The 22,998-nt window shown below is 40.0% G+C and overlaps 2 protein-coding genes across 6 annotated transcripts in view; one reads left to right on the forward strand and one right to left on the reverse strand.

Annotated features, from left to right (window-relative positions):
- Positions 1-344: 344 nt before the first annotated feature.
- On the forward strand, positions 345-5,007 carry marveld3 (MARVEL domain containing 3). Of its 4 annotated transcripts, none has more exons than XM_004067319.5 (4): positions 345-489; positions 723-970; positions 1,057-1,157; positions 3,950-4,745. In XM_004067319.5, exons 2-4 carry the CDS (start codon positions 729-731, stop codon positions 4,558-4,560), a joined length of 954 nt encoding a protein of 317 aa, XP_004067367.1. In that variant the 5' UTR covers positions 345-489; positions 723-728; the 3' UTR covers positions 4,561-4,745. The 4 variants fall into 4 exon arrangements, with proteins under 4 accessions (XP_004067367.1, XP_078800622.1, XP_020569808.1 ...); XM_078944496.1 differs by having other exon boundaries at positions 359-489; positions 720-970; XM_020714149.3 differs by having other exon boundaries at positions 365-489; positions 637-970; positions 3,950-5,007.
- Positions 5,008-5,173: 166 nt separating this feature from the next.
- The window catches only part of phlpp2 (PH domain and leucine rich repeat protein phosphatase 2), a 33,460-nt gene continuing 15,635 nt past the window's right edge, over positions 5,174-22,998 (reverse strand). For both annotated transcript variants that reach the window (XM_078944480.1, XM_078944481.1), the window contains exons 8-19: positions 22,007-22,238; positions 20,535-20,736; positions 20,325-20,385; positions 15,190-15,285; positions 13,685-13,840; positions 12,395-12,595; positions 12,121-12,283; positions 11,895-12,025; positions 11,568-11,681; positions 10,500-10,694; positions 10,155-10,386; positions 5,174-10,021 (exon numbers count right to left, since the gene is read on the reverse strand). In XM_078944480.1, the coding sequence (XP_078800606.1) occupies positions 8,741-10,021; positions 10,155-10,386; positions 10,500-10,694; positions 11,568-11,681; positions 11,895-12,025; positions 12,121-12,283; positions 12,395-12,595; positions 13,685-13,840; positions 15,190-15,285; positions 20,325-20,385; positions 20,535-20,736; positions 22,007-22,238 (3,064 nt within the window). In that variant the 3' untranslated portion in view covers positions 5,174-8,740. The remainder of the gene's footprint in view (positions 10,022-10,154; positions 10,387-10,499; positions 10,695-11,567; positions 11,682-11,894; positions 12,026-12,120; positions 12,284-12,394; positions 12,596-13,684; positions 13,841-15,189; positions 15,286-20,324; positions 20,386-20,534; positions 20,737-22,006; positions 22,239-22,998) is intronic.

Below are 22,998 nucleotides of genomic sequence, written 5' to 3' on the forward strand. Positions count from 1 at the left end.
AGTTTGCTTATGTTAGTTTCACTCTAATTAAATCGTGTAATTAATTTTATTATGAAAACCGGAAATGCTTGGAAGTGTCTGGGGTTGGCAGATTATTTTTTTCATCTGTTCCCGTTTTTTTTACCATGCTGTCACAAATGATAATTGTATTGATTTTTTTTATTCTTTTCTTTTCTTTTTTCCATTAATGTTTTTTTTTTATTATAATAATGTTTTTTTAAAGAAAACCAATTATTACACTTTGTTGTCATGGGACGTTTCAAATCCTAAGGATTTACTGACGCAGTAATCTGTTAAATACATTCTCGGATGTTATTCTATCATTATACTTGAAATGCTAAATATATTAACATTTACTTGATATTTTAGACAAATTACACACATGTGGTATACGACGCGCCTTGGTAGGCGTGGCACAGCAAAGGTGAACAGGAAGCGAATTTGGAAAAGTTGGGTTTGTTTTTCTCTTGCGTAGAGTTTGAAAAAAAGGTAAGAAAGAATTTTTGCAAGCTAGTCTTTCGCGATTTAGATATTTTTATTGCATTTTTGTCTTGTTTTTAACTTAAGTTTGATCAATACCTTCAGTTTTTTTTCTTTTTCTTTTACTTAATCCTCCATACTGTCTCTGACTTGTAGGCTGCTTTAAGTTTTTGTGGTCCAGGCCTCCACTTTGTTCGTGAGAATCTGTAATAGGATTCCTGTCCATAATCTTCTGTAAGCAGAAGGAGATGCCACAGAGGGAAACACACAAACAGAGGAGCAATGATGTGTATGCAGAGCACATGAACAGAGATTACAGTCACAATGGAAAACATTCTCTGTACCATGGCCAAAGTCCCTATTATGAGACAAAAGTTGTGGAGAAGAGAAGCTCAAATGATGACCGGAGGGCCAAGAAAAACACACATGAAATGAGAAGCGTCTCCCAAAAGCGGCCGTCTTATGAAGACACCGGAACAGCCTCCAGCATGTAAGAGACTTCTATGAATACTTCACTTTAATGAACATTTTGGATGACATGACACGATTCCCTGCATTGAAACATGACTTCCATAGGTTTACAGGAAGTTCAGTGTATCACTCTGAAAGAGAGTCCTATGAGCAGCAGCAGCACAGACAGGCTCTGTACAATTTCAGATACATCTTAACTACAAGAGGCAAGTGCATTTCATTTCTTTGTGAAACATTAAAACTAAAGCTACGACCTTTTTACACTTTGGATCAAAGTACTGATATACTATTATTCACTCTATACACTGTGCATACATTATATTCTACCCACAGATGAATCATTTTATAGCTGTGAGTTGGATATTAACTTCAAATTGAATTGGATGCTGTGCAGAAACAGGTGTAGCTTTTTTAATGGTCTGTTTATTTGCAGGTTGTTCGAAAACCAAAAACTTAAACAATTAGTGATTAATTTCCCCTTTTTTTTAAACTAACGGTTATGTAAAAATACAAATAGCTGGAAACAAAATTGAAAAAGTGAGTGTATCTCTAAATGTGTGAACAAGTAGGCATGCAGGTTGAACATTATCTCAGGTGTTTTATAAACTTGAATGTAGACATAGAATCATATATAGATTCAGAGTCCACTGTTTAATTGATTTTGTGTATTTATTTGTTTACATTTTGTTTTTACATAAATTGGGGTTACTAATGAAACACACAAAAGGAGAATTTAAAAAATATTACAGTTCTTTGGAGAATGTCCACATACTTTAGGGCTCCAATGTTTAAAACTGAGTTTTACCAACTAATCATCTCCTAAACTCAAAGCACCTGCACAGGTTTCTCAGATGTCATTAAATTGGTTCAGCTGGGTTCAATATGGAGAAGAATTCCAACTGAACAACTATCCAAAGGACCATCATTGATCCCCTCCATAGTCTGGATAAACCACAAACGTTCATAGCAAAGGAGGCTGACTGTTCACAGAGCGCTGTGTCCAAGCAGATCAATGGAAAGTCTAAAGAAGGGCAAAATGTGGCAGAAGAAGATGCAGCAGCAAAAGAGACGACAGTGGGCTTCAGGTCCCCAAATCCAGGTCTCCAGGCCCAGTGTCCTGTTGGTTTACCAGAAACCCTGCCTTATTTGCTGCTAATTACCTTGATCAGGTGTGTTTAGCCAATAATGAGTCTAAATGGCAGGTTGGTTGGAAAATATGTAGGTCACCGGCTCTCGAGGCCTGGATTTGGGGAACCCTGATCTAAAGATTCAAGAACCTGGCCGATATCCAGAAAGAGTGGAATGAGGTGAAGAAACGGCTTCAAAAACCACCACATTTAGAGGCTTTTTGCAGATGGGCTAAAACTGGGAGATTCCTCGGGTCAAGCCACTTCTGAGCCCAAATGCCCCAACTGGGCCAAGTAGATGAAAGACTGGACTGTTGGTCAGTGGTCCAATGTCCTCTTTTCTGATGAAAGTAAAGTGTGCCTTTCATTTGGTAATCAAGGATCTATGGGTTCGGAGGAAGACTGGTAAGGAGCAGAACCAAAGTTGCTTGAGGTCCAGTGTGAAATCTCCACAGTCTGTCATGATTTGGGCTGCAATGTCCAGTGTTGGTGTTGGTAAACTACACATACTTCAACCCAAAATTTAATGTTCTAGAGAACTTTATGATTCCTTTGGCTGAGGATCTGGATGGACATGTAGATTTCATCTTCCAGCAGAACCTATCTCCTTCCCATGCAATAAAGTTTTGAAGATGGACACATTATTTTGAAAATACTTTATTTAATTGATTTGATGTGATTATAATATCTTCATCTTTTTTGCAAAAACTGAGAAGTAAATGGTGATTTTTCCACAATATTCTATTTTTTTAAAATCCTGTCTGTATGGGTATACTGAGCTGGAACCCCAATTTATGTAAAAATAAACAAATACATACATTAAAATCAATTCAACAGTAAACAATGAATTTATATTCTGAAAATGAATACATGTTTCCATGACATTCATTTTTTTTGGAAAGGGTCTGTATGTAAATGTGTGTGTAAATATGCTCACTGGCCACTTTATTAGGTAGACCTTGCTAGTACCGGGTTGGACCCTCCTCATAGAGTTTGAAATGCTATCATCACACAGTTGCTGCAGATTTGTCGACTGTACATACAGAATAATAATCGCCCGTTCCACCATAGAGTTAGACATGGTCAGCAACAATACTGAGTTAGGCTGTGGTAACAGAACCATGCTCAATGGGTACTAAGTGTCCAATGTGTGCCAAGAAAATGTCTCCCACACCATTACACCGCCACCTGCCTTAACCGTTTATATAAGGCAGGATGGATCCATGCTTTCATGTTGATACCTAAATCAGACCCTACTATCAGAATGTCACTGCAGAAATGAGCCTGTGCGAATTGTAGCTCCAGTTTCTTGTTCTTAGCTGACAGAAGCGGCACCGAGTGTGGTCTTCTGCTGCTGTAGCACATCTGCTTCAAGGTTGGACGTGTTATCCATTCAGAGATGCTCTTCTGCAGACAGCGGTGGTTATTGGAGTTACTGTTGCCTTTCTATCAGCTGGAACCATTCTGGTCATTCTCCTCTGACTTCTGGCATCAATAAGCCATTTCAACCCACAGAACTGACGCTCACTGGATATTTTCTCTTTTTCGGACCGTTCTATGTAAATCCTAGAGATAGTTGTGGTGAAAATCCCAGTAGATCAGCAGTTTCTGAAATACTCAGACCAGCCGTCTGGCACCAACCATCAAAGTTACTTCAGTCCCCTTTTTTCGTCATTCTGATGGTCTGTTTGAACTGCAGCAGATCATCTTTACCCTGTCTAAATGCTTTGAGTTACTGCCATATGATTGGCTGATTAGAAATTAAATTAAAGATCAGTTGGACAGATGTGCCTAATAAAGTGGCTGGTGAGTGTTTATATAATGTGTTTTTTTTATAACTGCCGTTTTAGTCTTCTTCACGTGTGTTTCAGGTCTCTGCCAGATCACAGAAGTGTTCCTGAATCTGATCATGGTAATCTGTGCCGGAGTGCCGTACAGCAACAATGGGGGTTACCGTGACTTGGCCAGTCTCGGAGGAATCTACAGTTATTACTTTGGGGGTGCCGGTGCCTTCACTGGGACTGATGCAGAGAGAGTGAAACAGCTTGATCAACAGTTCCATCAGATCCAGAAGCCCCCTTATGTCATGCTCATGGCCTGTGGCGGGGCTTTTATGACGTATGCTTGTGCTATGCTTGCGCTGGGAGTTTTCAGAGTCCCTTACCGTTGGCCCCCCATGCTGGTTGTGGAGGCTGTGATGAATTTCCTGATAGGCCTTGGATACATCCTTCTAATTGCTTTTTACTTTCTTGAACTGAGGGGTGTCTACAGCACTGCTGTCTGCATTGAGAGAGAACAGATGTACAAGAGTAAAGGCCACAAAGGTTTTGAGTGCCAGTTGAATGGTGCAGATATCGCAGGAGGACTCTTTGGGGTTTTTGGGGTGTGTGTTTTCATCTTTGGTTCAGTGGTAGCAGTCAGAGCTTTTAGGTCAGTCCGAAAGCTGAAGAAGGAACGAGCAAATGAGGAAGCAAACGTTTAACACAACTCTTCTTGTGTTCGTTTTTTTGTTACTGATGTATGAACTTTTATCAATTTTTATGCTTTGATTTTACACCATTGTTTGTAGTACTTTTGTATCACATAATCAATTTTATTCATGTTAACTTCTTAATTCTTTTAACCCTGAATCTTTTGTAAAGAAACAATAAAATGCTCAAAATCTGATCATTGTTTTTTCAATGAAATCAAATGCCTCATTCAGACAGCAGCAACAGTGAAAACTAAACAAACTCTTTTAACCCCAACCCTTCTCCTTCAATGTTATTTGAATTATCATGAAAAACTTTTAATCCCACATATATAAACTATTAGCTTTTTTATGTCGATTTGTTTGTACTCAGTCAAAGATTTTGTCCAATTTATGATGTCAACTCATGTTTTGTAATGTTCTAATTGTTCAATAAAAAAATCATCTTTATGAGACAAATGTCATTTTTTTCATGGCATCAAAAGCAAACACTGTAAGCTTTAAAATGTAAACCAAGTAGATCGTAGGAACATAAAATGTCAACTGAAACAAAGAAGGTATTCCAATATTGAACTAACAGGAAAAAAATCTTGACATCATTTATTCAGCAGACATTAAGAGAAAGTAAAGGTGATGATTGCATTTATTGAATGAAATAATTAACTTGGTGACTACAATGTCAAAGTTTTATTGCTACTTGGCTTTAGAATGAACAAAAAATGTAAAGTAAATGAACATCCAGTATTCACTTCTGAGTAAGGTCTGAGGCGTATGATTCTGTTTGGCAAATAGCAAAGGTGCCGACTATGAGTTCAAATAATAAATAACAAATCTTACAAGTACTAAATGTAGTTTTCAGAGGCAATCTGCATGCTAGAAAAGAAACAGAGACCATTGATATGCTCAGTTGTGTACAAATAAATCACATTTGTTATGTTGACTGTATCTTAATGTTCACCTATATTTCAGACATGCTTTGACATTGAACAACATTTACATTTACACTTTCACTATTTCAATGACAAGTTTTCTGTAGAATCTCCATCATTTTTAAAGATGATGGAACTTATGTTAGGAGAGCATTTGAAATGTGCACAATACATTGATTTACAAAAATAAACATCAGCTTCTTGGCATAAAAGGAAAAGAAAAATAAAGCATTTTGTAAAAAATAATATACAAAAATGAATGGTGGCATTAAACAATGGCTGCTTTGGTCACATATTTACTAACCGGAGCATCTTTCATCATTTGCACTTTCACACAGATTTACAGTCGGCCAGTTGTTCACACAAGCATGCATACACCAATTTTGTGTGGGTGCTAAAGCTTTCAACTATTCACAAACATAGACACTTTGGAATATACTTGGACAAATAGCTTGCCGTGTTCAAAGGGAAAAAAGAAAACTGTAAAAACTCCTAAATGGATCATCCTTTGATCTATTTTGGTGAATAGAGGGACTCATTGCCTCCACACAAACACTCTACAAAGTTAAAGGGAAAGTCTTCAGAAAATGCAGACGGATTCACACCCCAGCACTCAGTTTGGGTATACAGTTTGCATAAAGTCCCTGTTCACCAAATGATGGACAACAACAAACAAAAGTTTCAGAATGAATAGGAAAAAGGAAATTAAAAAACTATAAAAGCCCCAGCTATGTCTATTATACATACTCACATAAATCTGTTTTCATTTTTCAGAGAACTATTTAAATTAGGGTGAAAAAAGACACTCTGGTTTACATTTAGATGTATTTTTTTATGTTTTTACTATAAACTTTCTCAAGGTTCTGCAATTGTCTTATAGGAAATTATTAATTAAATTGAACGTCTCACCAAAAATGAGTCACTTTTGCTAAAAAATTAAAAATGTTATTAAGTGAAAGTGCAGATATTATAGTTCTGATTTTGGCAGTCAGAGCCATACAGTCTAATGTGATTGGTATCACAAGCAGTGGATGATAAAGTGACTTGAGGCAAATCTATTATTATAATGCAAAAATAAAAATTCCAAGAAAGAATTTTTATATGTTTTGATAACTTAGAATAAAAATAGTTGAAAAACCAATGTGCAAGTCATGTTTTGGGATTACATTTTTTGTTTACTGCAAAAAGGGAATTTTAAAACTGATGTCACAAAGAAGAAAGAGTTAAAAGGTTTGTAGTAGATGCAAAGCATTTTTTGAACAGATGTTTTGATATTTTACTATAAATGTGCGTGTAAAACATAAAGAAACTTGGGAGCAAAAAATAATTACTTTGTGAAAAAAGCACATTTTCGCCTACCAGCAAATCCATCGTCATTAAATAGTTTGAAACGTTTCCCTTTTTCATCATCACTTGGACATCTTTGCACAATAAAGTGATCAGCATGTCCACTTAATAAAATAATTTAGTCTAGTAATCTGTTTTCTTTGTAAAAGTGCCTTGAACAGTGTTTCATCATTTCAAGTGGCAGAGACAACAAAAAGGTAAGGCCTCAGCATTGATTTCTTCCTCCTTCACATGGAGCTAAAAGAAAATACCCACAGAGCCAAAGATCTCACCCACAAACAGGACATAAATGGGACGATTCAAAGTAGTTTAAGGCGCGAAGGAAGGTCCAGCAATGCATTAGCAGTAGAATCCCCAAAAGAGTAATACTACAGGGCTGAGGGAGGCTACCAAAAATAAAAGTTTAATATCACTGACATGACTCAACTTTGACAGTCCAACAGTGCTGCTTCCTCCAATGGCTCAGAGTGGGGAGGGTCCAGGCTGGATTAACTGAAACTTCCAGGCTAAATCATCCATGCCTTAAGTCCTTCTTTAAAAAAGAAAATAATACATAATTTATAAAGCATCAACTAATGTTTACAGAAAGATCTGATATATTTTTTTATACTTTTCATTTGCTAGAATGATTGCTTATTAATTCCTAAGTGTCCTAAAGTTGAGTCATGGCCTCTGGACTTAAAATCTTCTTCCTTAGATGATACAGCATTCATCCCAGTGGCTTCATCAGTGTTTCACTCTAATTTACTTGTTACTTACCATTTTTTTTTTTTTTTTTTGGCAGACAGGGGGTCATGCGCTCCAATGTCTGTACATGTCCCAAATCTCTGCCACTTACAGGTAATAACAAACAAACAAATGAAAAAAAAGAGAATTTTAAATGATTGTACCATACATGTACCATGGATACATTTAAACAAAACATGTAACACAAACTCATGATAACAAATTAAAAAGGTTAGCAGCCCCGAAAGTGTCATAAAATGTGCAAATCTAGATACTTCTTAACAGTTCACAAAAATATGTCACAGAATGACGTCATGACTATTATTTATGACTATGTCTTTTTTTGTTCGAATTACTGACATAGAGTGGCAACTTTAGGGCCTTCAGATTTCTATTCTCTAATAAGTCAACTCATTTGCTTTGATTTTTCCAAAGAAAGCAGATTTTAAGGGAATATTTGGTCATGTGCATCAAACAGTTGAGAGTGTATGCTGCCTTGCAAAGTGCAGATTTATTCTGTATAATAGATTTCATACATATTATGTGGGATTTAAAAAATTAAACTATAAAATGTGTAGCAATGTAAATGTAGTTTCACATCTTTAAGGTCTGTGACACTTTTATTGTTTCTTTTTCTTCAAGGGGACTTTGGTGGAGGAGGAGAGGAGAATCTATGCCAGAGCTAGTCTCTTAGAGACACTGCCCCTCCTTCAAATGCAATAACAAACTCGTGTCCCAAAGCACAGTTTTCATTATGGAGCACTTGGCTGCATCATCTGTAGTAGGCACTTTTCAAGTTTCAGTCATGGTGCTTCTTTCCAGGACCTGAGAGACCACGGAGCCCCCCCGGAGAAGCAATTTGATCCGCACTTCTTAAGCAGCCTTCAGTTTGTTTTATCTTCCATGTAAAGGGGAATGCTGTTGATGTGTTCAAGCACACGAGGTATTCCATTTCAGGTTGTTCTTCTTTTTCTGTGCGACTCCCAGCCATCATCTCACACTCTGTTTTATGAACTGTAATCCTTGTGTCATCACAATCCTCTGGAATACCCCCTTTTTGTTTCTCAGTAATGGCACAGTGTCATTAGGTGATTATCAAAGTCCCGCTCACAAAATAATTGTATGGCAACTTAATTTGAAACATTGCACATGTGAGAAAAATACATGTGAGTCAATGAATCTGCTTTGCTCTAGAGGGCAGTATCGTAGACCTCCTGCTGCAGGATGGGAGCTGGGCCTGGGACCAGGCTGGAGGCAAGTGTTGGTGGGTGTGGATGATCCCACACGGGGTCTTTTAAGGACGTGGGTGTTGATGGCGCAGACAGACCTGACACTTGAGTGCTCTGGCCTTTTAGCTGCTCTCTGACTTCCTGCTCCAGACTAGGAGGCACAATCAATTGGTCCTCCGGGTCCTGCTGTGCTGGGGCTGTAAAGTAGCCAGACTTTTTCTTAGGCACCTCCAGAGCCACCTCGATGAGGTTGTGACTGTCCTCTGGGGCCACTACAGAGCCATTGGACAGCTTTTTCCCAAACAGGCTGGAGGTGGAAGGAGACTTCTTAAGTTCTGCAATCTCTCGTCCACATACAGCCAGCAAGCAGCCGTTTGTAGCAGAAACCACCACATTGTTTTTTTGGGGCATTTTGCCATTTTGATAGTCAGAGCAATGTTTTTTAAGGACCGAGTTCTTGGGACTCTCAGGGGCCCCTGACCGAAGTTGGAAAGCACAGCAGTGAATATCCACCTCCACTTCTAACTTGCTACCATTGGACATGACGCCCTCAAGTGGACCTTCATCATCACTGTCCAAGCCATTGTCAGATTGCTTACTTGAAAACATAGTAGAAGTTGGTTGCCGCTGGAATATTCCTGGATGGGTTCCTGTCCCTGCTGAGCCCGGTACCATGATGCCACACAGTGCAGAAGAGGGGTGCAGGCTGCAGCGCCTTTCTGGACGGGATCCTGGGACAGAGGAAGGGTTTTCATCTGAGGCGGTGGACCCCGCCTCACTCCCCACCTCTGAGGCTGATGTTTCACTGCTAAACTCAGTGACAACACCACTGCTGGAGGAGAGGCTGGCTTGATCATTGGGGGTTGGAGTCACAGAAGAGAGCACAGGGGCTGGGGGTGTTAATCGTGGTTCAGTGGTTGACACCGGAGCCTCACAAGTGCAGCTATCCTCCCCTATCTGAAGGGACACCACCACGGCTCCAATGTTGTCCTTGCAACCATAACTCTGGGCAAGTGAGCACAGCTTTTTGGCAGCAGTCTGTGGATCTCGCACAGCCTGCACAGTGCACACGGCTTCCTGGTAGGACACTCGTTCAAACAAGGCCCGATTCCCCAGGATCAAAAACTCATCCTGCGGACAGAGGGACTCGGTGTGCACCCACGGCTTCGGAAGCACCCAAGGAGACAGGTAGGAGCAGCCCAACAGACGAGAGCAGCATGTGACTCCACTCACTTTGTTGTCCTATAAAATGCCATTAAATCTGCAGATTAGTATAAAGCCCCCAAAGAATATGAAGCTACTTGCTAACTCTAATTGAGAAGCTGCAGATGATAACCAAGATTTGAGAGAAATGTACTAAAATTCTGTACATTACCTCTGTTATTATGGCCTTGTGGAGTTTCACCCTTTCCATCTCTTCGTGGCAGCTCTCTAAGCTGTAGACCTTTGAGAGCTGAACAGGTCGTCCGTTGCGGCACAGAACAGCCTGGCAGGTGCCAACGTTGGCCACAGTAAGGCCAAGGTAGCCTCCAGAGTCTGTGGCTTCATGATGAATGTAGCACAGCAATGCAGAAGCACCAAGTTTCTGCCCAGCCATACCAAGTTTCCTGTCAGAACAAGAGCCAAAAACTCAGCGGCTATTGCAGTCACAATTTGAAAAGAAAGACCAGTGTTGTGACATTGTGTGCTTAGAATCCAAAACTCAATGAATCTTTGTTACCTGTGTGAGGTGAGGAAGGTGTTACACATGTACACACTGTCAATGCTGGAGTGCTGCAGTTCTTCACACAGTACATCTCCCATAGTGCACTGCAACAGCCGAGGCACTTCTTCATTGCGATCACCGTCGAAGATACCATAGCATGCTTCCACGCCGTCTCCAAAGCGATCGACAGCCAACACAGACACACATAACCTGCCCCAAAAACATCCCCATCATCAAAAACAATAAGAACAGAGTTCTGCCAACTGATAAGTGTTAAGAGGATACTCTATTTATTTAGCAAAGTATCCCACTGCATATTTATAGATTTACAGTAAATGTGGTCTTAAAGTCCAAAAGCTTTATTTGCCATGTTTTCGAAAATGATAACAGTTTTTGTTGTATTAACCCACAAATTTGACCTTGATTTGAACTGGCATATTTTTTTCTAAAGACATTCATTATTGTCAGGTAATCATGCACTGAGATAAACTGAGCAACCCACAGGGGGCAGTACAGCAGCACACAGCAGAATTAGTTGTCCCAGTTTTATGCTGATGATATTCAGCATGTTTTCTTGGATGCTTAGGAGTAACACCTTCAGTTCTTGGATTAATCAAAATACTTGATGTGTGTATTTGGTTGTGAAAAGTAGCAGTCGTTTATTTCTGTTTTAAAACAGTACCAGGAAGCAGTGGATGCAGTTTATTTTTCCAAGACAATATACTTTGAAAACAGAAACAAAAATATAGCAGAATTTGCCTCAAAATATTACTGGCCATATCTTTGCTGAATAAAAAGATAAGTCCATGTGTGTCGCATCTGTACTTGTAAGGAGTAGTATATTTACAGCTCTATGTGCAACCAAAAAGAGTACTTTGTTAACAAACTATACATGTTTCCAGAAAAAGTGTAATCACGGGAGAATATATTCCAACAGTGGGAGATAATTCGTACAAAGCAGTTTAAAAAATACAGTAGGAAGAGGCGACAGAATCTATTGAAAATTTGAGGTGAATGAGATAGGTTCAGATAAATGTAAATGCTTTTGACCATAAATAAATAGAAGAAAAAAGCAGTACACACTTGTTCCTTTGACCGGTCATTTCAGAGTAACCATGGCTCCACGGACAGGAGGAGCTGAGCGAATCTCCGAGTGTCGCAACGCATTTCTGGTCTAATTTTAAGGTAGTGATGTGACTGGAAAAAAAAACATATTGCATGACAACATCTAGACTCCATGCACTGAGAGCCTGAGGAAGCACACTATCATCGTACAACACATTTAGATCAATTTGGTGTCAGAATGTCTTTTCTGCATATTTTTCGTATATTAGTTATTAATTATGTTTTTTTGTTTGTTATTTTTTATACACATATTTGTGAGTATTAGAACCAGGCTGGGTTACTCACCTGAAGAGGTTGAGGGTTTTGTGCTCTAAAATGAGGTTGCTGTTTCCCGTCAGATCCAGCTCTTGCAGGGTTGCAGGCAGGGATTCAGCGAGCTGGATCTCAGTCAGCTCATTGCAGCTTAGATCTACAAGCTGCACACAAAAAGGCAAATGTGAGCTGGGTGTGCTGGAGACCATCATAGATACTGTTCCCATAGGTTAGTTTACGTAGATGAAACAAGGCTGACCTTGATCTCAGGAAGACTGAGGATCTCTGGGAAGACAGTTAAATGATTCGAGTGTGCTATGAGGGTGTGCAGTCTCTTACAACTAGACACGGTGGAAGGGATACTCTTTAGTTTGTTGCCACTTAGATTTAGCTCCTCCAACAGTTCCAGCTTACTCAGCTTGCTGGAAAGAATAGATTAAAGCAAATAAGTGAGTGAAGAGGTAAATCTCAGAAATTGATCCATCAGAACAGCTTTATTTATTTAAATTCTCTCATACTGAGCAGTGACTCACCTGGCAGGAAATGAGAGAAGTTGGTTGTAGGCCATATGAAGGACATGAAGGTTACGGTGTCCAACCAGCAGGGCGGCACAGTTCTCGTTCAGGTTGTTACCTGACAGGTAGAGTTCCTGAAGTGTGCTGAGGTTCTCCTCTGATTGGCTGCTAGGAGGAATACTCTCCAGGGCATTGGCTGATGCGTTTAGAAATTTTAGACTGCAGCAAAAGACAAAGAAAGGGAATAAATGTATTCATTAAGTTTGTAGTCACCCAACATATTAAAACCTAATGAACCTAGTGGACCTAAACCTGGTGAATCAGATTGAACCAATATTAATTATAAATCATTTTGGCAACCATAAGTGATAATATGAATCGACTGTTGAAATCAATCGTAACACCCTAGTTATTGGGCTCATTCACTGTTGTTAAAGCACTTTAGCAGGACGATGGAATAAAATGCTGGGGAAAAAAACATTTTTAAATGTGTTGTCAAATGTAACTGAAACAGAATGACTTTAATTAAAAACATCAAATACATTGATATTTTTTTAATAACTTGAAATGTTTATTAACGGTTCAAGTTCAAACCAATGCCAAAAAAATAATCTTAAAAGAAAAACTAAAGGCCTTAAGGGTTTCAAATGTGCTTATTATTTTCATTTGTAGATAAAACTAAACTTAACAGAAAATCTATATTTGCTTTAATGGTTGATTGATTAAATAGCAAACCATAGAAGGGAAGAAAAACAAAGTCAACTTATCAGATTGAAAGTTTTTAATTTCTAAAATAGCTGATGTTATCTCTTCTGCCTGCTACTTGGCATTCAAGCAGTTTTCATTGACACTCTGTAAACTCCACAGGGATTGTTAACATCTTAAGGCCCAGAGGTCTTTATGTCCCATACACTGATTATAAATAATTTAAAAGTACTTTTCATGAGTTTAGTGTCCGTCAGTGTTTTTTTAATCAAACAGAACGGCTCTCTTTTGTGTCATACAGCCTTTACAACACATGTCAGGTAATCCATTTCCATAGGGACGTCCCTGCAGTTAGATCCTTGCATTAAAAGTGCAGTAGAGCCTTCCAGCAGCTAATGGGTGATGAATGATTCACCACAAAGGCAATAAGTGAGGAAATTATGTAAAGTTATGGCCTGCTATGCTCCATTGATCGTGACCATCCAGTTTCCACCTTATGATTTAGAGCAAAATCAAAGGAGACTTACTGCCAGCAAGCCTTTTGAAGCGAAGAAAAAAACAAAATAACGACTTCAAATAACTTCATAAATAAAAAAGACTCACTTTAAGGCCTTGCAGAAAAGACTCTCAGGAAGCTCTTTTAGCCTGTTATGCTGGAGGTCTAGGGCTTCCAAAGGAACATGGTCAAGTAGGTCAGGCAGTCTCTGCAAACGATTGTTGCCCGTTAGCAGCCTCCTCAAGCTCAAGCTGTTAAACAGTCTGTTTTAGGCCACAAGAGTAAAAGACAAAAATTAGGAGGATACAATGCTGACTTCTGTACAAATAGACAAAGAAAGTCATTGGCACACGCAGACCGACCATCTGTGAATTTCCTGTTTGATCACACTACTACTACCCTGTTCCCTGTTGGTCACTAATTTTGACCAAGGGGTTAAATGTGGATGAAAAACAGGGAAGGGGACATTAAAGAGAATAAAAATAGCTTAAAAAATTATTTTAACAAACAACGAAATTCTCAATACTGACCTAGATCCGAATTTTTACAATCAGAATATAAATTACTCAAAAAAACTACAAATCAGCTTCACATATTTAACTACTAACACAAAATTACAAATTATCTTTTTATCTAATCTTCCACCCATCATGAATTTTCTGAACCCGTTTTATCCCTTGGGGCACATGTGTCAAACTCAAGGCCCGCGGGCCAAATGTGGCCCACCATGTCATTTTATGTGGCCCGCAGAACATAAGAGTTTTTAATTACTTAAAATAAAAAATAAAAATTGGTGTGTATATATTCCAATCTAGGGGGAATTGGACTTGAAATATCTGATTGGGCAGCTATACATTAAGACTTAAACACTGTCCACATTACCCAACCTGACAGAATCAAATGTAAAAGGATTCATGCTAGAGTAACAAGCAAACATGCTTTCTATGCAACTGCAATTGTCACTTTAAAAAGTAAAAATATATAAATAAATGAGTTATTTAACATTAAAGAGTAGTTACATTTATTTTTCATTACATTTAGTTACATGTATAAGTTATATCTCGCCCTTTCAGGACAACCACTATGCTGATGTGGCCATCGGTGAAAATGAGTTTGGCACCCCTCCCTTACGGGGTCACAGGGCTGCCGGAGCTTAACCCGGTCTGTTGGACAATGCAGGGGACACCTTGGACTTGGAGGAAGCTGGAGTACTTGGAGAGAGATAGATAGAGATAGATAGAGATAGAGAGAGATAGAGAGATAGATAGAGATAGATAGAGATAGAGAGAGATAGAGAGATAGAGAGATAGAGAGAGAGAGAGAGAGAGAGACAGATAGATAGATAGATAGATAGATAGATAGATAGATAGATAGATAGATAGATAGATAGATAGATAGATAGATAGATAGATAGATAGATAGATAGATAGATAGATAGATAGATAGATAGATAGATAGATAGATAGATAGATAGATAGATAGATAGATAGATAGATAGATAGATAGATAGATAGATAGATAGATAGATGTTGAACACTTCAGGGATGCAAAGGAGAGCCATAGTTTGGAAAGAAAAAGTTACAAATTAAAGACAAAGAAAGAGCCCCCTCACCTGGAAGGAAGTTCAGACAGGAGGTTGTGCGTTATGTCCAGCACCTCAATTTTTCTGCAGTCACATATCCAGTCTGGAAGGTATTCCAAGAGGTTCCTGTCTCATGCATGGTCACACAGAAAATACAGAATCAAACAGAGTAAAACAGCTAGAGATACTAAAACAAAACAGAAAACAGAATCTGTTTCTAACAGTATAGCTCAGAATTCATCAAACTCTGTGCTTGTGCATAAACATTATCTGCAAGCAGAATATGCGGCATAATCGGCAGAATGATTATGCCGCTTTTAGCCAGAGTAAAAAAACCTTCATCAAAACCTACATAGCACATACGTCATTGCTACAAACTGTTTTCAACAGTATTTTATGACTGATCTTGATTCACTACTTGTGTAAGGAAATACTCAGAAATGCAATTTAAGGTTATTTTCTTTATATATGTCCTCCATTGTGAAAAAAAGTGCTATAAAAAATGTTAAGAAAAACATAACTTTCATCAGAGTTGTTCTTTAAATAGTTACTCATGAAAAAAGGTGGTCCCAGCTTAATTTCACTGAAATGGTCTTTGAGGGTACTTAAAGTTGTAGCTATATATATACCTATATATATAACAGAACAACATCCGTGATGTGTGGAGGGGTCTAAAACACATCTCAGGACATGCTGAGGCTGGAAATGGTCGCCAGGTCACAGGTGACCAAGCCTGGGCAAATGAACTGAACCTGTTCTTTAACAGATTTGATTCTGCCCAGCCCCCAGTCTCCACCCACACGGCCCCCTCTTCACACCTTTCCAGCTCAGGCGTCTCCTCCCAGCTGCAGCTGTTACCACCTCAGCACCAAACAGTCCACTCTCCCCTTCTTCCAACAGAAGCAAAGGGACCCCCCCAACGACTCACAGCACCAGACCAGCCATCGCCCACCCATCCTCCAACCCCCCTCTGCCTCACCCTGAATCAGGTTAGGATGGAGTTAAGGAGAACAAAGGCCAGGAAGGCAACAGGCCCTGACAGCATCACCTCCAGGCTCCTTAGGGAGTGTGCAGACCAGCTCTGTGTGGTGATGCTGTTCATATTTAATATGAGCCTCAGACTGGAGAAGGTACCAGTCCTCTGGAGGACTTTCTGCCTGGTTCCGGTTCCAAAGGTACCTCGTCCTACGGAACCGAACCACTTCAGACCTGTCGCCTTGACTTCCCACCTGATGAAGGCTATGGAGAGGATCATCCTCAGCCATCTCCCCACTCAGGTGAGCTCAGCACTGGACCCGCTGCAGTTTGCATATCGACCAGGCATCGGGGTGGATGACGCCATCATCTACCTGCAGCATCGGGCCCTGTCTCACCTGGAGGCCCCTGGGAGCACTGTGAGAGTCATGTTTTTTGATTTCTCCAGTGCTTTCAACACAATTCAGCCATCACTGCTGAGGAGGAAGCTGGAGGTTGCAGGTGTGGACCAACATCTGGTTGCTTGGACCATCAACTTCCTCACAGACAGGCCACAGTTTGTGAGGCTGCGTGACTGTGTGTCTGATGTGGTGGTCTGCAGCACGGGGGCACCTCAAGGGACTGTGCTCTCCCCATTCCTGTTTACCCTGTACACATCAGACTTCACCTACGACTCCCACCACTGTCATCTGCAGAAGTTCTCAGATGACAGTGCCATTGTGGGCTGTGTATCAGGGGGGGATGAGCAGGAGTACAGGGGGGTCATCACTGACTTTGTTAGCTGGTGTGAAGTTAACCACCTGCTGCTTAACACCAGCAAGACAAAGGAGCTGATACTGGACTTCAAGAGGTCCTCACCATCACAGTCACCGGTGAACATCCAGGGTTCAGACATTGAGGTCGTGGACACATTTAAATATCTGGGTGTTCACCTGAACAACAGACTGGACTGGTCCAACAACACGGATGCTCTGTACAGGAGGGGCCAGAGTCGCCTTCACCTGCTGAGGAGACTGAGGTCCTTTGGCGTGTGCAGACAGCTGCTGAGGACCTTTTACGACACTGTGGTGGCCTCAGTGGTCCTTTATGGAGTTGTGTGCTGGGCGGGGGGCAGTGCAGGCAGAGACTTGAAGAGGCTTAACAAACTGGTTAAGAAGGCCGGCTCTGTCCTGGGCTGCACACTAGAGCCCTGCGCGGGACTATTTTCTTCATCCCGCTCCCGCCCGCACCCGCCAAATTTCTGACCAATCCCGCCCGCTCCCGCAACGTATGCGTTACACTCCCGCCCGCACCCGCAATATGTATGTCCACTCCCGCCCGCACCCGCAAAACTCATAGAATTTAGTCCCGCACAGTAATAGAGATGCATTGATTTTGTATCGTCTCCCGTCCCGCAGGAAAAAAAACACGTATTTTTATTGATATTATCAAAGAGATTCATGTCCCTCCTCCAGTCTCATCTTTTCATGCATTCCTCTTTTGTGTAATGTGCAACATAATCATTAAATATATTTTCACAAATCCTGTTCGGTAAAAAAAGTGTGCGTGTGTCCGCGCGCAGACAGATGGCCTGAAGCGCGCTGAACCAGCTGGGAAAGATGCAGGTCAAAGTCATTTGCAGGAAGAAAAACATTGTAATGGTTCAACAGAGCTGAAAATCTATGAATTATTTTTTTCCTGACGGAAAAATACTTTTTTTTTTTTTAGCTTCAGCCTTTTCCCGTTTTTGCTGTTTTGCGCCTCAGTGGGGCATTGGCACGCAGATCTGAACACGATGAACCTCGTTTGAGGTTCTTTTCTGCTTCATCAACTGACATCATGTCCCTGTCAGGAAACCTCTGCTTCTTCCTTATCCCGCGCAGTGTTGCCAGATAGATTGACAGCTCTTTCATCCTTCTGTTGCGCTAGAGCGTTCCGACTAACGTGTTAACCTGCTATGACCGTATTTTGCGCTCTCTGTGTAGAATACACTGGGAGCGCGGGGAAAATAACTCTAAGCTGCAGAAGATGTGAACAGGTAAACAGGTAGAGAGGAAAAGCAGGTAAAGAGGCGGGGGAGGGGCTTTGGCTTCAAACTCTGTCAGAGAGATGAAAACACGGCGTCAGATTCAGACGCAGCTTTCACTGCGGGAGTTGAAGCAGAGACTTTCTCTGGGATGATTCTATGAACTCAAACATGGAAACGTGATTATCAAGCAGAACTCTTTAAAATAATAAGTCTGATCTCTCCACATTCTTCGTGTCTACCATCATTGATGCACACATCGCTCCATGCAGCGATCAGACCAGAACTTTAGCTGATAGCTCCGCCCATACGCGACCGCGGTATCAGGCTTTAAAGAACACAATTTCTAAGAGGCGGGGCGGGGCGCTGCACACCCCCAACAACAGGTTAGATGAAAGTGGCCATTGGGCGTCTCTACCTGGTGCCTTCACGGAGCTTCAGTACATAAGACTCCAACAGCCGCACAGCCTAACGTAGTCCACTATTATATATTCATGAGATATTCATGGCTAAACTGATCCCGCAGAGTTTTTTTTTTTTGCCGCCCGCTCCCGCCCGCAGTACAATTCAAACCGCCCAATGCCGCGAGATTTGCGTTGGGTCACGCGGGACCCGGCGGGACCCAATCCCAATGCAGCCCTCTACTGCACACTTGAGTCCATCGAGGAGGTGGCGGACAGGAGGATGTTAGCTAAGCTGACATCCATCATGGAGAACCCCTCCCACCCCCTGCACAAAACTGTAGAGGCGCTGACCAGCTCCTTCAGCACAAGACTGTTGCACCCTCAGTGTAAGAAGGAGCGCTACCGCAGGTCATTCCTCCCCACAGCCATCAGACTGGACAACACCGTGTCAAAGTGACACTCCACGGTCCCAGGGGTGTTGTTTTTCAATTTTAAATTGTTTTTTGTTCCTGAACAGTTGTTTGTTTTTGTTTTTGGTGTGAACTTCATTAGTTATTTCTGTATTTTGAAAAAATTTGTAATGTGTTTTTTTTACAGTTTACATGTTTTGCAGACCGCATGTTTTTTACACTTTTGCAGCTGTATTTATTTAATATTTATTTCTTTATTTAATAAGAATCTCATTTTTGATAATAATTTTTCATAATAATTGTAGTAATATTTTTAATTATCTAATATAAATGTCATTTGTGATGTCCTTTATTGATGTTATATTATATAGATTATTTCTGAATGTCGTATTGCTGCCACAGAAATGAAATTTCCCCATTGTGGGATTAATAAAGTCATCTATCTATCTATCTATCTATCTATCTATCTATCTATCTATCTATCTATCTATCTATCTATCTATCTATCTATCTATCTATCTATCTATCTATCTATCTATCTATCTATCTATCTATATAGAATGCAAAGTTGCTAATCTCAAGTCAGGACTGATCTAAAGTGCAGTCAGAGCTCGTTCCATGTTGTAAAACCTGCTGCTGTGAAAAGATGTGTGGAAAAAAAAAGTTCAGTGCTGGGAAACTGCTGTTGAATTTATTCTGACTGCAAAATATCAGAGTTGTTTCATCAAATGACCCAAGAAATTACATCATCCTGAGAAAAAAAAATGCCTAAAATGTTTCCGTTAATACTGATAGTTCTTTCAACTCCTGAGTGTCTCAACCATCAAAAACCCTTGAAGTGAAACTCAGATCTAATTTTAAGGATGACAAGGACACTTTCATTCTGAAACTGCCTATATCAAACACTCATCTGTGCATTGGCATTCTCTAATTCTTTCTACTTAAATGCATTGTTCTTTGCTCTCACTGATTTTAATAAGCAACACATAAATAAATACAATACATAGAAATAAAGTGATGTGTATTCATTTATGTATTTTAAAACTCTAAGAATCTTGGCGTAAACCAAAAAAAATGATCAAAGGACAGCCAGTCTGGCCTCTCATCACTGCAAACCCAGACAACTAGAGCTCATCAAGATTCCTTTGAAGCTACAAGGTGTTGCACGGACTTTCGTCACCTACAAGACCAAACACTTCCTCAGAGCTTGTCTGTTGGTTCAAAAGTCTCACAACTATTTTTTTCAATTTAATTTCAGTTATCTGGTTTTAATATTTATCCAAAGTGAAGTGAAACCTGATCAAAGGTGTTTTGAAGATCCCACTAAACATAATAAAAAACTGCCTATTCGTGTTGCGATACAGAACTCACTGTGAGAGGTCCATGTGTGTCAGCTGATTAGGGACTGGATATAGGTTGACTGTTGTAAGGCCTGTGGAACAGTAGACAACATCAATGAGACACCTGGACTTCCTCTACACGCATTTTAGAGATCAATGTTGGCTCCATTTGAAGCATAACCATCAGACAAAAGCTCACTAAGGCAATCACGGCAGCTCAGTCATGCTCTGTTGGACTCACGGTTGCTGCTGGCGTGAAGCGTGCGCAGTGTGAAGCCGCTGAGTGTGAGCGTTCCCAGCTGGTTCCTTTGGCAGTGCAGAGTTTCCAGGTTGCACATGGAGCTCAGGTCTGCCGAATCCAGGAGGTTATCCCGTAGGTCCAGCAGGGTCACCTGACTCATTCCTGTTAGGGCTTCGCTTTTAACCCACCTAAGACTATTCAACCTGCATTTCAAAAGGGGGACAGAGGACTAAATATTAAAATCAAGGCATTATTATTAAGTAGAGAAAGTCATAAAGGGACAAAGGGAATCATTAAAAGCAAATATTCTAGCAGCACTCGGGCAAGATCAAACCTGTTATTTTATCGCTAATCTTAAAAAAACTTTAAAAAATCTTTTCATAGAAAAATATTGAGTTACAATGCAGTTGCAAGTGGCAAGGGTTACGGGTATGATGATCAGGAGAATAAAAACAGTAAAAGAACGGGACATCTGTGGCTCTGATCAACACACTGCTCCCCAGATGTTTCTCTCAGCAAAGGAACATGAATGACTGTAGTCAGCTATATCCCAGGTGTGAATGTAAATGTTAAATTACGTAATACTGTAAAAGCCAATCGTCCTGAAAAAATCTGGCTTCTCGAATTGAAACCTTTGTCCTTTTTTTAGGTTTGAAAGGAACTTCTGAGAAAACAGGGTTGAGCTACTCTATATCCGTGGCTTTTAATGTCTTATCATGAGTCGCTGACAAGCTACATTTACTTGTTTTATACTCTAAATACCGTATTTTCCGGACTATAAGTCGCTCTGGAGTATAAATCGCACCAGTCCAAAAATGCATTATAAAGTAGAAAAAAAACACAGATAAGTCGCACTGGACTATAAGTTTGAAATTTCCGGTCATTTTGACCGGAAATTTATTTGACAAAATCTGAGACGAAGAACTAATAACTTTCACAACCTCATATGACACAATCATAGCAGACTGTTTATCTCATAATTTCACAGTAATTCTTTCTCATATTTATTTATTCTTTTCATGAAGCATCATTGGCCAACTAATACTCTGTTTTCATCCTGTATTTGTAGAAACAGTTGTCATTTTTATTGCATTTCTGAATCTATGAAATCATTGGAAAATAGAATATTATGTTGTTAGCCTTCAAGATCTTACTGTAAAAAAAGGTTTGCTGATTCTCTGAGTCACTTAACCTACTCTTAACACTTAACACACCTCATACATCAAATTTAGCCAGGAACATCATCTCTGTTCCTCACAAATGAACATAACAGGAGGGTTAACAATGTATTTATTTCAATTTATTTCTAATATAAGTCACTGCGGAGTATAAGTCGCACCCCTTGCCAAACTATGAAAAAAAGGGCAACTTATAGTCCGGAAAATACGGTATTAGCCATGCAACTCTAAGGCTGGGTAAGAAAGAAGGGTAAAAAAGAAAAAAGAGACAGGGAGAAATGAGAACATTACTTCCCGGAGGTCGACGTTTCTTAGATGGCTCATTCTAATCAGTGTACATAAATCCAGACTCTCCACTCTGTTCCCAGCCATGGCCAGCTTGTCCACTGTACTTAATCTCTCAAGCACAGCTGGAATGTGAGAGAAATCATTGAAGGAGAGCCCCAGGCTGTTGAGTTGAGACAGGTCACCCAGTTCTTTGGGCAGAGATTGGAGATGGTTTCCATCCAAAGATAATGTCTGCAGGCTGCAGTGTGAAAAGGACATAATCTTTTATTCCAGAGAACTCATAATAAGTCTTGTGAGAGTTGGCACCACTCAGAATTTAAGATTTGAAAACGTTGTATGATTTCAGTTTTATGCGTTATGCATCTTCTGGTTTGAAAATGACAATCACAACCCTAGTTGATAAGACACAAGGAAGTAGATTAGAAAGGAAGGAATTTCAGAAAATCTGCAAAATATTCTAACAAAAAATGCTCAATAACTTAAATCGTTGATCTATTTAACGAAAATAAAAACTTTTGCCACTATTGCTTTACAGAAAAAAATATATTTCTGTTTCTAATAACTCCTTACAACCACTTGTGATGTATAAAAACTGAGTTTTTAACATGTTTTTAAAATGTTTTTCTGAAAATGGAGGACATATTTAAAGACAATTAAAATTAAAACTGCATTTCTGGTTATTTCTTTAATTAAATTGTTCTGAATCAGGTCCAGAGGAAAAAATGCAGTTGGAAAAAGAACTCTTTGTGACGTTGAACATATGCAGGGTGAGGCACAAGCCCCCTGCTTTGCTCCGCAATGGGGAGGGGAAGGGGGGTGAGGTTGATCGGGGCCAACAATCCCACCCACAACTCAGAGGTCAATTTCTAATGAACTACTGCCGCTCTGCAGAAACTATGTTCTAGAAAACAGCACAGGGTTTTTTTAAATGGCATACAATAAGTCGGTCTTTAATTCATTCACATGGTAATTGTTGTCTTGTGACTAAAAACATGTGG

The sequence above is a fragment of the Oryzias latipes genome, chromosome 3 (genome assembly GCF_053564925.1).
Source record: "Oryzias latipes strain Hd-rR chromosome 3, Olatipes_Hd-rR_3.1".
In the NCBI taxonomy this organism is placed as follows: domain Eukaryota; kingdom Metazoa; phylum Chordata; class Actinopteri; order Beloniformes; family Adrianichthyidae; genus Oryzias; species Oryzias latipes.